The 17,311-nt window shown below is 42.2% G+C and overlaps 1 protein-coding gene across 3 annotated transcripts; it reads right to left on the bottom strand.

The window, feature by feature from the left end:
- Positions 1-5,049: 5,049 nt before the first annotated feature.
- PPP1R2 (protein phosphatase 1 regulatory inhibitor subunit 2) lies at positions 5,050-16,467 on the bottom strand. Of its 3 annotated transcripts, XM_086843580.1 has the most exons (8): positions 16,270-16,463; positions 11,653-11,760; positions 11,148-11,225; positions 10,746-10,849; positions 9,409-9,588; positions 7,988-8,195; positions 6,465-6,515; positions 5,050-5,164 (listed from the first exon to the last, which is right to left on the bottom strand). In XM_086843580.1, exons 1-6 carry the CDS (start codon positions 16,413-16,415, stop codon positions 8,116-8,118), a joined length of 696 nt encoding a protein of 231 aa, XP_086699706.1. In that variant the 5' UTR covers positions 16,416-16,463; the 3' UTR covers positions 5,050-5,164; positions 6,465-6,515; positions 7,988-8,115. The 3 variants fall into 3 exon arrangements, with proteins under 3 accessions (XP_086699706.1, XP_086699708.1, XP_086699707.1); XM_086843582.1 differs by lacking the exon at positions 7,988-8,195 and having other exon boundaries at positions 16,270-16,467; XM_086843581.1 differs by lacking the exons at positions 5,050-5,164; positions 6,465-6,515; positions 7,988-8,195 and adding an exon at positions 6,522-6,613.
- Positions 16,468-17,311: the final 844 nt, after the last annotated feature.

The following is a 17,311-nucleotide window of genomic DNA, read 5'->3' as shown; positions in this document are numbered from 1 at the left end:
GCGGGGCGAGCCGTGTGGCGCCGGGCCCTCCTCAGCCGGTTATCGGTGTCTGCTTGATTTTTTTTTTTTTAAAATTACAGCTCTTCATTAAACGGGGGATCTCGCCCTCGGGGGTGAGACACGCGCTGGAAGGCCCGGCCGGGCCCCTGAGCTGTTGCACGCGGTCGAGAGCGACCCGCGTCCCTCAGCCGGGCTCCGCCCGTCGGCCGCGCCGGGCTGCGCAGCGCCCGCGGGGGCGGCAGGACGGGCGCTGCAGGACGGGCGCTGCAGCTGGAGAGCAGCGCGGGCTGCCGGGCACACACGGTGGCTCACACGGGCTCCCCAGGGCAGCCAGTGTCTCTGCTAAGGGTGCTACCAGGGGAAGAAAGATCCAGCTCCTCCTCAGTGTGATTCACTTCTGGATAGAGGAAGTAACTCGTGGGGGAGACTCAAAGGAGTCTTTGAAGGAGAAACGCAAACCACAGGTTTTCTTTTCAAGGACTGTCAAGTGTGCGTGCTTGGGTTTCTTACCGAACCTTTGTCCGAGAATAGTTTTTGCACTAGCACAGATCATATTTTGAAGTAGAGTGAATCAGAGTGAACAGGACCATGTTGCAGTCTCCAGTTTGCAGTGAAGGACATCAGAATAATGTAGATTTTTGATCGTTTAGGAGAATACAGGAAAAGATCTTTAACCAGTTAGGTGCTACTTACTGTTCCCAGATGTAAAACTGACAGGAACACCAGCCATCTCCACTCCTTCTCAAAAGCAGCGACAGAGAAGTTGCTATCGAAGTTAAACTTGTCAAAGATGAAGCAGTCACACATCACAGACTCTGTCCCACAGGCACAAGCTGGGAAGCTGACACACATAGATGATGTTCGCTCTTTCCTCCTCCCGGAGTTTGAGGAGCTGCCATACCTGCTTCCAGCAAGCCCACTTACCCCTGCAGCTTTCACCATCCCTCACCCCAGCATCTGCACCAAGTTTCACCTCTTTTAATCTCTTTCGTTTTTTCATATTCTTCCCATTCTCTCTCCCCGACTTCCTTTCAGTGGTACAAGGAGAAACAGCATGGAACGAGTGGAACATGTAACTTCTTTCCAAGAACCTGAATGCCTGCTGTACCCTTACTGTCCCTCCCTCAGTTAAGGTGTCCTTTCACAGAAGCAGAGGGACACTTTTTGGTTCAGTCAGTTGTGGTTTAGGGTGTCAGGGTTTTTTTCTAAGACTGGTGAAATGTCAGAACCAAACTAATACTATTTAGATTTGGGATTCAAGTCACACCCACTCAGGAAAAGCAGCATGTTAATATTTGTGTCACTGAGGCTGCATTTACCTTGTGAAATCCACTTTCCAACTGAAGTATGCAACTGAAAAGAGCCCATCTCTGTTTTAAGGAAGAGTTTTACTTCCTAAGGAGTAGCTGGTGTTAATAATTTTCCACTATTCCATGCCAGTGAGTCATGAGTCAGTGTTGACCATGAGGAGACAGAGCAGTTGTGGTTAAATCCTACAACACACAAAGAAAAACACCTTGAAAAATGCAACCTTTTCTGTGGTACTGCTATTTTAAGTTCATTACTCAGGTTACTAGATCTACCCTGAGGTCTAGGCAAGCCAGCAAATCTGTGTGAACAAACCAATTTACATCAAAGTTAGAATAAATGAGAGTCATGAGGAAATTACAATTTTGGTTTAAGAATTTATCTAGGAACATACCTGCAAATTTTAGCTGCCAGTTTCTTCTGAAGAGCTCCAAGAAGCAAAACATTAGATTAGTATTAGTGTCATAAGGCAGTAATGAAAACAATGGTTTTATTTATGTTATGACACTTAACACTGGTTTCAAACAGAATAATTACATTTGTGAGGTGGCATCATAATACCACAGAAAAGCATGTTACAGAAACAAAGAGTTCTGGTAAGATGTACAAGTTTCAGATGAGAGAGTGAGCTGTGGAAAAAGTATCTGCAGTTTCCACGAATTGTGTACAAGCTGGTGGGAAAGAAATTAAGGACAGGAAAAAAAAAATCTATACACATGAGTTAAGGCTCTTATTTGCAAGTGATCTTCCTATTGGAAGTATTTTGGAAATGCTTTCTCTAAACAGGATGCAGCTTAAGGACTTAAACCTGTGCAAGAAGATTCACAGTTATGGTGCTATGGAGCTCACTGTCCACGTAAGTGAGGGCTGTATTTGTTTCTTCTTTACACCACTCTGTATTGTACACAAGTCTTTACCAGATGCACCTAAAGACTAAGATGTGCATGCAAGCTAAGTCCCCATCAAATGTAAAAAGAGAAAAGGCATTTCTTCTCTTGTCCCCATTCAGCAGGGAACTCTGTATTTCTCAAGCAGAGGGAAATCAGACATCCCTTTGCAAAAGAAGCTATATGGAGTTTCTGGAGCTACTGCAAAGTAGAACTTGTCTGATTCAACTTTTAAAATGCATCAAGATGTAAGCAGAGAAAACCAAGTAAACCAGCCTTTCAATCAGAAGCAGTGTCAGGGACACTGGGTTGCACTTCTGCTGAGGAAGACAAAGAAACACTGTGACAGTTTTTGCGAGCACTGAGGAGAATGCAGAGAACAAAGCCTTTTAAAAAAAAACCCCAAACTAAATCAAGTTTGAAAATAGCATCATGCTTGGAATTTAGGAGCTTGGTGGCACAGGAAAAGGGAGATCACCCAAGCACCTCAAAATCACCTGAGTGATGAAGGGACCAACTATACATTATGTGGTTCATTTAAAACAATCTTCATGTATTTGTGTACTTTCCTAAAAGCTACATACTCTTGTAATTTAGGATTTTGGAAGCCATTACAGGAAAGGTCTTTATTGGAAGTTAGCAAAGTTTGTTTGTTAAACAAAATGCTTTCTAGACTTTGTAAGGTACAAAGAATCCCGGCTGAGCACCAAATGGCTTTGGACACAAGAAAGTGGGGCTTTAAGGAGGGCAGGACATTAGCTCCGATAGGAGCTGCTGCTGCTGGATTCTACCTTAATTGCAGGTACAAAGTACCCATGGGTACTCAGCACAAAGTAAAAGTGCTATGTTCCACAGCCTCACAGAACACATTGGTGTTACCTGCACACATTGCTCACCACATCCATGCTCAGTCTGACAGAGACACATGACTTTGCCAAGCACTGCCATGCTCTCAGCAGGATTTCAGCACCCAGCTGGAGCAGGCCAGGCCAGCAGTTACTCAGTCTGAAATACAGCTCAGTGCACACAGGCCAGCACTCTGAACACTGCATGCTGGTACACAAAGAGTACAAACCTAAAGTTTTGAAATCCTATTCTTGAGAGACAAATTGAAAGTGACGGTAAGTGACCTGATGAGTCAGAAATATCTAAATGCCTACCCCTTCCCCGTTTACTCTATGCAAGTAACCACATTTGATACAAGAAGTAGCATTCTGCATGTTGAAAAATTAGCATCGCCACACTGGCCAGAATCAAGAGTTCAAGTCTTTCTTGTGAGAAGACCTTATTAATCTTGATTCAGGACTTCAGAAGATTAACTACCCTGTTACCCACTAAGGAGAGGAGATAGTTGGGAAAGGCACACTACAAAACCCAGTTAACTCACAGGTATCCTTGGCAATGCATCCAGTCTAATGAATCATTCCAGTAAAAATCTTTCAAAGGACAGCATCCTATTGCATTATTCACTCTCAATTTTTCTGGGACTGCAGGAAAGCTCACACTTGAGAATGCGTGTAACTGTAAAATAACTTTCATTCCTTTATTCAAACTTCACATATACAGTGGAGAAAAAGACATTTTAAAATAGATCCATATAATTATATGGATTTTTGCAACATATCAAATTCAGATCAAAATTAAGATATACACTATATTTCATAACCAAGCTAAAGCTTAAGTGTGTACTTCGTTTGTGTAATAAAACCCAGGAACTGCTCTGAATACTGGAACATTCCCCAGTCAAATTCCACCCAGTGGGAAGTTTTTACAGCAATTTGGAGGTGCAGAATCCCTCTTTACAGCTATACAACCACACTGTAAACAAGTATTTGAATTAGGCAGTTTCCCTTATAGCTTCCAAAAAAGCCTTCATTTTACAAAAGCAGTTGTTTTAAGTTGCAATGGACACAGGAAGCTTTAGACCAGTGGTTTTCAGTATGGAAGTTGCCAACCCCAAATGAGTAGATCAACAGCAGTTATCTTTCATAAAGAACAGCCAGAGCCTAAGCTCAGCACATCTTCAGTCCTGATGTATATTTCCTCGTGGCTGGGTGTTTTTCCTCAGGTGCTAACAGCGCAAACACTGTTCATGCAACTGGAAAGAACCAAACATTTGAAACAAGAGCCAGAAGAGTAACAGTGGATGTGATTTTGAGAGAAAAGCTGGAGGAAACTTGCACATTCTCACAATAAGCCAGAGAGAGCTCCACAAAAGAACCAGTCCTGATGGAAGAGGTTATGACAGTTAAATGCAAAGTTCAAGTTAGCCGTTTCCAGTGTAAAAACACTCCCTTTGCCAGATGTTAGTACTGCTTTAGTCAGAAACTAACAACCAATTCTAAACACTGCTCTTAAGAAATAACACAGCTCTTGTTCTAAAGACTGGGAAAGTGCAGGTAAAAACATACTGAAATCTAGATTAACAGGTCAACACTTTACAAAAAGAAAAGTTGTAGGACTTGAATAATCCCTTTTTAAACTGCTTAGCACATCTGATAAATAGCTTACATGTCAATCTGATATATGCTGTACCGTTTGGCTCTTGAATCCCAAAACTTTCCACATGAGACACCACATCTAGAACACTCTCAAATAAATAGTGGAAAACCAAAAGACAGTGAGTGTTTCAAAGCAAGAGTAACAGTACATCACGCAAGATAATCAGCGCTATACATACAGGGAATGCCATTCTGGTTGAACAAATTATGAAGCAGTATTCTCCCAAGAAATACTAGGCACAAGAAAAAATCAATTAGACAGTGTTTTCTGCCTAATGGACAAGTCTAAAATTAACATTCTTGGCAATACAACATTGTAACTGATATGCTTCTTAACATTTAAGAGCCTTAACTGCAAAAATCATGAAGCGATGTTTATATTTGTGTCTTTGACAAGCAGTTACAGTTCTGGACAGATTTCTTCTATGCTGTGTGCTCTACTTTCCAGCTGGTCACGAGTAACATGTGCTGCATAAGAAAGATTACAAAAAATAGATAATTTTTCACACCCATTGAATATTTTCACAACACACACAAATATCCTCCTGAAATCGTCTTTGCTTCTCCAAAGATCATGTTTTCTAACCCATCTTAGCAATGTATAAGCTTTTAGTTGGAGAGTGCAGAAACTTCTAAAACAGTTATTTGACCCTCATGCCCTAAAGTGATGGCAAACACCAGTGCTCAGCACACCAAGCACTGAGTGCTCACCTCCACCCCAGAACTGGGTGGATTTAATTCAGGTGTTTAGAACACATGAGGTTCCTGAAACACCAGCAAACATAGTACTTCCCAGGTCAAGTTTTCAAATCAAGTGCCAGAGGAGGCACTTGAAATAAAAAAATTCCAAGTTTATAAATGAAGGAGCACAGTCAGTTGTGCTTTCAGGAAGTTGTTAACTCATGCTTTTGAGCAAAAGCACCACAATAAATCAGAGGAAACTTCTCCTCAGTGCTGATCAAAGAATACAGTGCTGATCAAAAATAATAATCTTTTTAAAAGGCCAGTTTGGCTTGGGCATGAGATAGATTTGGTAACACGCAGTTTAACAAGCAAACAGTAGAGTTAACCAACAGAACTGATTGCTGTGTGCTCCCAGCCTTCTCACTTAATTCATCTTTAGGGTAATGCTTGCCCTGGTTATAAAAACACAACATATTCTGTATCTACCAAAGGGCACACCCAGTGACAGCTCAGCTGCTGGGTGTCATCTGAACAGGTTAGCAGAGCAATGCAGCTAAATGAACCAGAAAATGAGAACAATAGTCTTACTGCTTGTCAATTGAACTGCTACAGACAACACCCTCTGGCTGATACTTTTGTGTAGCAGAAGACAGGTCTGCACGGAAATTATCATGCTTAAATTTACCTACATCAGGAATACTTCCTTCAGTGATTTCAAAGAGAATTTCTAAAGGGAAGGTTTTTATGGAGAGAAACAAAGGTCACTTCTGCTGGCAAAGTCTACTTATGTTATTCATGGAGTCATAAATAGCAAGTAGCCAGAGAAGGTGAAATACTAAAGCAAGTAAATGTAAAATCACAGAGTGGTTTGGGTTGGAAGGAACCTTATAGGACATCCAGCTCCAAACCCCCTGCTACATGCAGTCTACCACAACTTCTACTTTCTTTTCCATAAATGAGATTGGTTGCTCGTATTCATGGGATATGGCATGGCTACTTAAGGCAAGAAAGGAATGATCCATCCATTTAAAACACTTGGCAGCCACAATGAAGACAGGAGCAAGAATTTACAAGGAGTTCTCACCATCACTGACTGGACTGGCCATCTTCATTTCAATCAGCAAGAAATCTCAGTCTGCAACCAAGAAGTGCAACTTGTATTAATGGACCTGATGGTATCTGACAGGAGCCTCCTTAAACCTGCCCTAAGTCTTTAGCCCTTTCTTTGAAAGACTGTAGAGATTAGAAGTGTACTGTTAGTTTTACTCAAATACAAACTAGACAGAAGGTAGAAAGAAACATCAGGTAAGAGAAGCATGGAATCTTTAAGGGATCTTCATAGACAGAAAAAATTCCAAGTGAGAAGAGATTTCTCAAATTGCCTGAAAAACAACCCAGGAGCCAGCGGAACACCAGAGTCACAATAGACCACTAAGAAATGCTTTTTACGTCACACCTTTACCTGCAACAATCATCAGTACTACGGAAGTCATGTTATTCTATCAGAATAAAAGGACATTGCATGGCAGCTCTCACCCACATAGACTAACTGGCATAATAGCTGAGTGGCAGCCGCATCACTTCATGATCTCCACAACTTCGCAAAAACTCAAGTCAAATGGAAGAATTTATAAAAATATAGCTACAATACAACATGCAGAAAACTGAGGACATTTTCTTTGAAGTTAAAAGCAAGCATCAGGTCTGTTAGTCAGTTTAACAGTGAAGCCAAAACAAGCCATTGCAAAAATCAACTCCTGTATCACCCAGTACAAGAGTAAGGAAACCCTCCCTTTTCTGCTCTAGACAAAAGCACTTTAAAACACAATTTCAAGTCAAAGAGCTCTTTGAAAGTTATCCAGGTGAATAATCTTTCCATACACTATTCTCAGGAACATGAATATTAATAGGATTTTGATTTCCTTCCACAAAGGAAACAGCTAATTTTTAAATACTCAAGTGCTTAATGTAACCAAAAGCACAGCATGACCAAAAGCACAATGACCAAAAATCCCAAGTAGGAAGCATTAAAGCCATCTATTTGAGAAACCTTCTGTAGCTCTAATTAACACTTATTCATAAGGAGATTCTTCTGTGCCCTCAGAATACAGATGAATGAGCAATAAATAGTGTAATCTCAAAAAAGTTATTTCAGTAAAACTTTGACATTAACACAGCTACATGCTAAACATTTCTCATCGCAATGTAGGAATTTCTTAAAATGTGGGCAGTGGCAGAAGACTGGTTTATTAACATTTTTGTTCATATCCTGTCATCCTTTGCCCAACCCTGTCACATAATCCGTCTGAGGACATTCAATTCACCAGCTGCTACAAAAGTGAGACCAGTACTTAACCTCAGAAGAACTGATCAAGGACAAGGATTAAAGGCTGTGATAGCTGATATAGAGATTAGGAGATAACAAAACATGAAGGTTTAAGCAGAATGATAGAAAAGTGAAGAACTGAGAACTATATCAGGTTAATGGAAAGTATTTCTATATGCTATGGTGTGGAGGTGAACCAGTTAGTTAACGGGTTGCTACACTGGCAGACAGTTACATTTATGGAATCTATTAGCCATGAGCAGTCTAAAATTGATAATTACCAGTTGTGGTTCTGAAGCTGGTTATGAGGAAGGTGGAATGGACTTCAACAATAGAGATGGAAAAATGCTGCAAAGGTCTGCCTTCTTTCCACTGGCGAATGCAGCTGGGGAGCGGAGTTGCCTCTGTTTTACAGCAGAGTGCAGAGAGATGGCAGCTTCAGGCCATGCAGAAGGCTCATACGGTTGGCTGCTGCAGCCCTCCTTTCCCCTGGAGAGTGAAGTTCTAGTAAATAGCCATTATAAGGCCTATGTTAAGTTACTGGACAAAGTCAGTCCAGTAATGGGTCTCAGACAGATACCAAATGACCCTTTCAGAACAATTGTGAAGGAGTTAGTCCTCCTGTAGTAAATAACAGGACGAAAAGGTGCAATCCACAGAACTTAAACACGCAACTTTGCAAATCACCTTTTTATTGCGTGAGATTTAAGTGAATTTTATAGGAGTTCCTAGTTCACATGGTTGTGAAAAGCAGATGTGAACCAAGTTAAACCCATGCAGCATCTTCCCAAGTCTGCAGACCATGCTAGTATCTCACAGCTCTGCCAACCACAGATGAACAAGGCTTACAGACTTCACTGCCACCAGTCTCATGAGCAACAGATGTGTGGTTTTTTAATGTCAAAACTTTATTCAAAGTGCTGTTCCATATAGAGGTGGGGAGTGAACTGTAATTATTCACCAGAATACCACCACAAAAGTCTAAGACGTTTCACCCAGAGAGAAATTTAAAGATGAAAGAGAAGGTATCAGCCTCTATAGTTTTACGAGTTCCCTGTGAAGAGACAGCCCTGCAACAAGTTCCAGCAACAGCTCCCACTCAAACATCCCAAACTTTCTTCCAGTAGCTGCACTAAAAGCGAAGTTGAGAGTCCTATCCCATACTATAGCAATGAACATTTCTGCTCAAGTCTGTATTGAAGGCTTAACAGTAGTTTTACATTACAGTCTTCTTCCTCAGGAAGATAAATACAGTCCTCTCAAGAGGGAGGAAACATTGATGGCAATTTCCCATTGCTGGCTACAGGATGGACTGGGAGCAGAATGGGAAATGACCCACAACAAAAAGCCAGGCTCGCCCATGTGGCGATTAAAGTGTTCAGTACAAGACAGCTCCTCCTTTAAAAAGGGTGCTGGCAACTTCACTATCCGAAGTCAGCTGTGTTGGGGAAATGGTAAGAAGCGGAGATGTTTGTTTTTCTGTTATGCCACAACAAACAAAAGCCTACATGCTGTTTATCAACACTGATAGTTTTTGTTCCATGCTGCAAATCTACCTATGAAAACAGAGTGCAACATTACTCATTCAGTGTTACATACATACTGTACTCCTTCTAGTCAGTCTCACACTGAAGTATATTCATTTCCCAGCAACTCAAAGGACCACCAGTACTTACAGGTGCTTTTTAATTAATCAGCTCACCATGTTCGGTAGCTTCTGTACTCATTGTTTCTACATCTGCAGCATCACGCATCTCTTCATCCTCTTCATCTTCCTCTTCTTCACCACGCATTTCTTTTGCAATGAGCTGCCTTGCCAGTTTGATGTTTCTTCCTTCATTGTAGTGCATTTTTCTCTTCATTTCAAACTGTTTCTTTTTCTCTGTGGACAAACAAATGGAAATAATTGCTCCTTCCCTTAAAAAAAAAATCAACGTATCTTCTTCAAAGAAGAACATACTGAATAAAAAATATTGTCTTCAAGCAGTGGAGTGTTCTTTTAAAATGAGTCTGACTTACAAAAAGGATAGTAATTGATGTACTGGAATCTCAGAAGCACTTCTGTAAGAACCTGTTTGCAACTCAGAGCGAGTCTGAACCCCGAGAAGCATCTGATAAAAGTACACAAAATTCCAGTTTCACAAGCCTTGTTTCTAAGTAAACTCAAGGACAGATTGAGACATACTGCTGGGACAGAAGATGAACTTTTGCAGCTGTGTAGCTTGACTCCTGGCTAGCCACCAAAGTTCAGTTATGAGAGATATATTTACCACATGTAGAAGAAAATATTTTCCACTTTCACCATGGCCCGAAGCCAGCTCTGCTCCATATATTAAACATTAACATATCCAGCAGTATTGCATTATAATTAAATAATTTTTGCTTACTGCCAGCCCCAATGTTTTGTTCTTTTCCTTCCTTTAGTATAGCAAGGTTTCATGCTCAAAGTTAAGGCCAGGTAATTTGAGAAGCACCAGCTAGATAATACAAGCCTGAAACCTTAGAAGTATTATTGTTGACTGTTCCGTTAAAACATTCTAGTCCAAGTTCACATGAAACGATATCTCTGTTAAAGATGCCATTTGCTTTGGAATAGCTGCAGACTTCCTATTGCATCCATCTACCAGTTGCTTTGAGAATACCAGAAATATCATCTGTACATTTGCAAGCAATTAGCAGCATTTTATTTGTAGTGGTACTCATTGAATTAAGTCGACCCGAAATATGTTCAGATTAAGAACTGTTGCTTCAACCCCAAACCACAACTCTTAGTTGAGGTGTCTTGGCAGGAATTCCCACACCTTAAGCTTGTACACAGGGACACAGCCACCAACAGCAAATTCCTGTTTATATGTAGATCCCAAACCAAACATTCCTGATTAGAGACAAACAGCATATTTGTTCAAACACTATTTATCTCTATTTTCAAATCACAACGTTTTTCTGATAGTACTTGTTTGCAAATATTTCGTATGGAAAATGTGAAACTCTTTGTAAGAAAAGATTCTAAACAGAAGAAAGAAAACAACTTATGCCTACCCCGTTCTTCAGGTGTTAATTCTTCATCTTCATCCTCCTCCTCACTGCTTTCTTCTTGCCTTGCTATAATCTTGGGGCCTCTACCTTCAGCTGCAGCTGCCAGCCTACATAAATCATGCAATACAAAATGCTGAAACGGCAAGTTTTTCAGTATTTAAAATAACTGACATTTCAGAACACTCAAACAGCTTTGTTCATTATTTTTGCCATATTTATATGTAGTAACAACCTATAAGAGGTTTAAATTACCAGTAGCACAATCAAACACTGAAAAACACTTAATTTGACCCAGCAAAAATTCAGCTTCTAGAGAAACCAGCAAGTTTCCATAAAGAAAATCTACCCCAGGAAAGAGCAGATTATCTTCACATTTAGTCAGGTTTTTTTTATTACAATACTTACTTTTTACTCAACACATCTGCTCTTAAGGGCTCATATTCTGAATCACTCACTGCATCTTCATCATCTTCTCCTATCATGCTTGGAGGACAAACAAAAAGTAGCTTTTTTAGTAATTTGCTTGAGTTTGTCGTTTGCTCAAGAAAACAGTCAAAACCTTACAACACTCAATTTAAAGACTCCTTTAATGCTTTAGAAGTTTTCCAAATCAACTTAAAATATTGATATGACAACATTATATCCTGGTACTGAAAAAGAAATAGAATCAATAGAAGACTTATTTATTCCATTCAAAGCCTAAAGCCTGCTAGAACAAACCTTCTAAACTTTATCCTTTACACTTTGTCCTTTCAGACTGTTCTCCTTATTTAGAAGCTTTATAGACCTCAGTATGTTGCATACACCCAGGAGGCCTGCACAGTAATATGACATCACCCACAAAGTAAATTTTGCTCTAAACCCACAATTCCACCTGGCAGCACACAGGAAAACACTTTAGCAAGCATACCTGTGGTAAGGAGTACTTGGCTCATCAATTTTCATCAAGCCATAATCTTTGCCTGCAGGGTGGTACGTAGCTATGATGTTCATTTCATCCCACTTCTGGGATTTTTTACTGAAATATGAAAAGAAAATTAAATTTTCTTATATTCTAAATTAGTTCTGCTTTACCAGAGAAGGAATTTTTAAAACATCATCTGATCTCTACTACATACTAAACAAAAAATATTGTTATGACACACAGGCATATTCAAAGTATAGCTATTAAATACTGCTCTATACATACTTAAGTCATACTAAATTATTAGTGCAACTTAATTTCCCTAACAAGTCACAACAGCTAAACAAACTCAATGATCTATAAACATATTCATATAATTCAGAGATTCCTGGACTTGTTCAATAACTATCTTGTGAACTGTTTGATTTTACAGTAACTTGTAAAAAGAGAATTCTTCCCCTTATTACAACCCACAAGACTTTAACAGAACCCAATACCTTCAGTTCACCTCTGCTGAGGGAGCTGGAAAGATTATTAGCAAAACTATTACATAAACAATAGCAACCAACAAATCTTCTCCTGCAGTGAAATAAGTAGGATAGAACAAGCTGGTTATTAATACTGCTTTTGTCATCTTAAATTGGAATCATAAGCCAAGTGATTCATTGCTATAATTAAGCTGAGGGAGTTTCACATTTTATGCAGACAGGCACCAGTGATCCTACATTATCTAGAATTTTCTTAGTCAACCAGAAAATGTGCCATTTTATGTATATTTGAAGAAACTAAGGCTCACCCACACTGACTGCTCACTGACAAAATATATAAGCCACAAGAAAAGCAACTACCTTGTGGCCAGAGAAAGAGCCATCCATCCACTGATCTAAAAGCCACAAAAAATGTTTAATCAACACAAACCACCATGTTCCACGTTTTCTCTAAAAAGGTTATTGGAAACTTCATATAAGGTGGTCTTTCCCTTAGATTAAGCCAATAAATTTAATTTTAGAATAATACAAAAATTCAACAAGTTAATATATTCTCATTGTAAATTATTAGTTAAGGAAGCAAACATTACAGGACTTTGTAGGTTTTTTGGGGGGTTTCGTCTGGTTTGGGGTGGTTGTTGTTTGGGTTTTTGTGGGGGTGGGAGGGGGCAGTTGGCTGGATGACTTCCACATAACTGCTCTTGTTTAAACACAGACCGCTCCAATAACAGATCTGAAAGATATATTCAATCTCAATAACACAAATGCTCTTGAGCAGAATAATATCTGTAAAACAAACGTGATAAAGCAAAATTCCAAGCACAAACTACACTCTACATTTACAGCATCACTGCATAATACAATGTGGGGGGAAAAAACTAAAGAGGAAAAAACAGATGTGGGGATTGATGCTGAACCAGAGAGGCCACAGGCTTATACTCCAGAAATTAATACAAATTGAATGATCTTAATCCCCTCAGCACACAGTAACTGGTGCCAAGGTCTCATGTTCGAGGCTTCAGGTCCATTTAATCATTTTGTGCAAACACAAGGATTGCAGCATAAGCGGACAACACGTGAGTCAGATCGTGGCTCTGGCAGGGCGGGGAGTCATGAGCTTCATGATGACAAAGCAAGAGATCCAGTCTAGGAACGCCACTCATTCAAAACTGTCTGGTTGGGAATCGAAAAATCCCCAGTTTACCCAGTTGAACAGAGCCTAAAGTTCACCCATGGCCAACACAAGATGCTCGCTGTGTTGCACAGGGAGGATTTTTACCAGCCAGAGCACTTAGACAACGATACATAGGGTACACAGGCTCTGTAAAGAGACAGAGCTCAGCTGACAAGGAAATACAACAGATGGGAGAGATTCCCATCACATGCTTTGTGTTCACTTGCCCAGAGCACATCAAGGTTTATAGCCCAGACTCACAACTCCACCTAATAATAATACTGGCAATCTTGGAACAATCCCTTTGGCATGCACTGTGCTGGAAATCAGACAGCCCACACTGAGCAAGGCAGTGAGTCATAAATAAAAGACTGAATGAGTTTTTAGTGGCTTCATTTTTCACACTTATTTTTTTAAACTCAGATTCCAACACTAAAAGCCTTGGCTGTGAAAAACCTCCCAAAGCACAGCTTGAAGTTCACCTGCGGGAAGAAGTCATTAGTGGCAAAGAGACAAACATATCATTTCACCCCTGCTTGTAAAAAGCCCTCACAGGAGAATGACTAAGTGCTCTGAAAACCCACACCTCTCCTGTTTGTCTCCAATTTTGCATGTCTCCACAGCATAACACTAATGACAGGGCTTAGGACCATCACAAGGAAATGCATCCTGACACCACTTCAGATAGAGAAATAGGTAATCTAATCTTCCTTAGGAAAATGAGATTTGAAAAATCTCATAACTGCTCATTTGTATTTTCTCACATCTTTGAAAATACACAATAACTCCATTTGACACCACACCAGGTGGAGTGGACAAGCAGGAAGTTTCAGCAGCAGTAATAGCCAAGGAACACCTCTCACATCTCACTTACTCCTACCATAGCAGACTCACCTCTTCCAACAGAGCTACTTGTGCACACACACACTTCCACAATTCCTTTGTAAAATATCACATCCACTCGTTCACAGGGGTCTGAAGGCAAAAAATACTGTACCCCAGTGTGTATGCCAAGAACATATCTGTCATTGAACCAATATCTCAGCTATTAGGATGCAGTTCCAGTGGTGTCCCAATTTCTCAAGCTTCCTTCTTGCATCATATTTTCATTAAGGAATTTTTCCAAACAATGTTACCATCACTAACAGCAGCACAAGGTCAGTAATGATGCAAGTACATGAGCGCTCTACTGAACATAGTGCTTTAAAAGATGACAGCTGACACAATGAGCTCTTTCATCTATAGATATTTTAAAAGATCTCCAGACCTGAATTTCAATATTAGAAATAAGCAGAATAATTAGGAAATCAAATACCTGAATTTATTACCTAATCTTTAATGTCAAGGGAAAATCACAATTGTACTACTTATCATTCTTCTAAAAACAAAACTGTTTTGCTGAAATCAGAAATAACACTGATATTGATATATTGCAATCTAAAAATAATACCTGCACAGAAACCAGCTTTTTATACCCTATACTGATCTTTCCAGGAAATTTTCTAATGCAGCCTGCCAGGTTTAGCCAGTATCTTTCAACTTGCAAGGCCATTTCAAAATTAATCTAACTGAATTTATCGGCTCATGTTGGTAAACAAGAAATAGAAGCTGGACTCTAGCCCACTAACTGCTTCCCAAGAAATTATTGTGTGCAATAACCAATATACCATACACTCATCCGTTCATACTCCAATTTCTATTCATTTTTCAAGATGGTACAAAAGAAAGTATAGAAAATTAAACACCGGCTACCAACAGCCACTTGTAATTTATGTCTGGAGTGGTACTAAACACATCAAGCTACATAATATTAAAACTAAAGAAAAGGAAAAGAAAAAATTATATTTGTGTAACATTGCTACTTACACTCACCTGTTTCAAAAACACCATCTTATTCATTCAGTTGAAATGTTTCTCTGGAAAGCAGGAGCAGCTAACACAAGCAAAGCTGCAACCAAAAGCTTTCTTACCTTGCTGACTTTAGACTACATTAATGACTTAACTAGGCAAAGATAAAAGGAATATTACCATAATAATAAAAAAAACCCCATCAGCATGACCATTTAATTTTATTGTTATTTCTCTCCTTACATTACCAAATAAGGTGCCAAAAGCAAATAATGTGTCCAAAGCAAATTTGGAAACATTGAATTCAGGTCAAACCTTCCTCATCATAACTTGATGGAGAATCAGAGCAACTGCAGGCAGCACATGCTGGGGGCATCAGGAAAACTGCTGGATTCTTACCCATCAAGAACAGGTGCTGGCCAGCTAAAGACCCCTTCTGGCACATCTGGACCAGCTCGGCATGTTACAATTAAACCAAGATTTTCATGTCATTCAAATCACAAACAACACGGCTGTGCACATTCTCAAATGTGAGATTCATACAGATGGATCCTGCATAACCGAGAATACATCTTGATTATGTTTCAGCCCAGGAGAGGTCCCCTCTCCAGGGACACGCTTCTGATTACAAGAAATGAGCTGCCTATAAGAAGGCTGAGAATAAATCAAGCGCATTTCTCAAACTGTGAACTATCCTCGTAGCGTCGGTAAAACGCTTTGTGAGCTGCCACCCTTAGCGGGTGACACTCCTCGGCAGGAGCCACAGCGACAGCTCCCGCCGGCTTCATGCGGGCAGCGCTCCCCGCCTCCGCCCAGGTGCACAGCCGGCATCCCCCTGATCCCAGCGGAGCCCCAGCCTCGACGGGAGCTCCCACTGCCGGATCCCCAACGCCGAGCGGAGCCGAGCTCCGGGCCCGCCGCCGCACGGGGGTCACGGCACGGACCACCCGTCCCGCCCGCGCAGCGTCCTCCCGGGCACGGGGCACGGCGGCAGCCCCGGCTGGAGACACTGCCCGGGTGATCCCGCTCCGCGGGCCCCTCGAAGGAGCGGGACGGCCGGAGGGAGGCCCTGCGGGGACCCGCCGCGGCCGCCCACCACCACCCGGGCCTCACCCGTGCTCATCCTCGTCGCAGGCCTGGCTAGCCTGCCGCGCCCCCACGGCCGCTCCCGACGACGCCTTGCTGCCGCTCTTCTTCAGGATGCCCTTGATGGGCCCCCTACCCGTCGCCGAGGCGTCCGGTACCGAGGGCGCCTCCATGGCCGCGCCGCCCGCCCGGTTCCGCCGCCGCCGCCACCGCCCCGGCCGGGCCCGCCCCGCGCCAGCGCCGCCGCCTCAGCCCGGCGCGCCCGCGCCCCCTGGCGGCCGGCGGACCGACAGCAACCCCTGCTGCCGTGCGCATGCGCCACCGCCAGGGGGCGCTCTGCGCGCGCGGGGAGCACGGACACAGGGTTAGATGGACACACGGACACGGCTAGATGGACACACGGACACAGGGCTAGATGGACACACGGACACACGGACACAGGGCTAGATGGACACACGGACACGGCTAGATGGACACACGGACACAGGGCTAGATGGACACACGGACACACGGACACAGGGTTAGATGGACACACGGACACAGGGCTAGATGGACACACGGACACAGGGCTAGATGGACACACGGACACGGCTAGATGGACACACGGACACACGGACACGGGGCTAGATGGACACACGGACATGGGGCTAGATGGACACACGGACACAGGGCTAGATGGACACATGGACACGGCTAGATGGACACACGGACACACGGACACGGGGCTAGATGGACACACGGACACGGCTAGATGGACACACGGACACAGGGCTAGATGGACACATGGACACGGCTAGATGGACACACGGACACACGGACACGGGGCTAGATGGACACACGGACACAGGGCTAGGTGGGCACACGGACACGGGTACATGGACAGATGGACACACGGACACGGCAGGGACATGGACACAGATACATGGACATGGGGACACAGGCACAGAGATACACGGTCACACAGACAGAGGGACACAGGGGCACACAGACAGAATCACTGAATCGGTCAGGTTGGAAGGGATCAGTCACATTGCACAGGATTGTGTCCAGATTGTTCTTGAATATGTCC

The sequence above is a fragment of the Cyanistes caeruleus genome, chromosome 10 (assembly GCF_971803275.1).
Source record: "Cyanistes caeruleus chromosome 10, bCyaCae1.hap1.1, whole genome shotgun sequence".
NCBI lineage: Eukaryota > Metazoa > Chordata > Aves > Passeriformes > Paridae > Cyanistes > Cyanistes caeruleus.
This window is presented reverse-complemented; position numbering and strand designations above follow the sequence as displayed.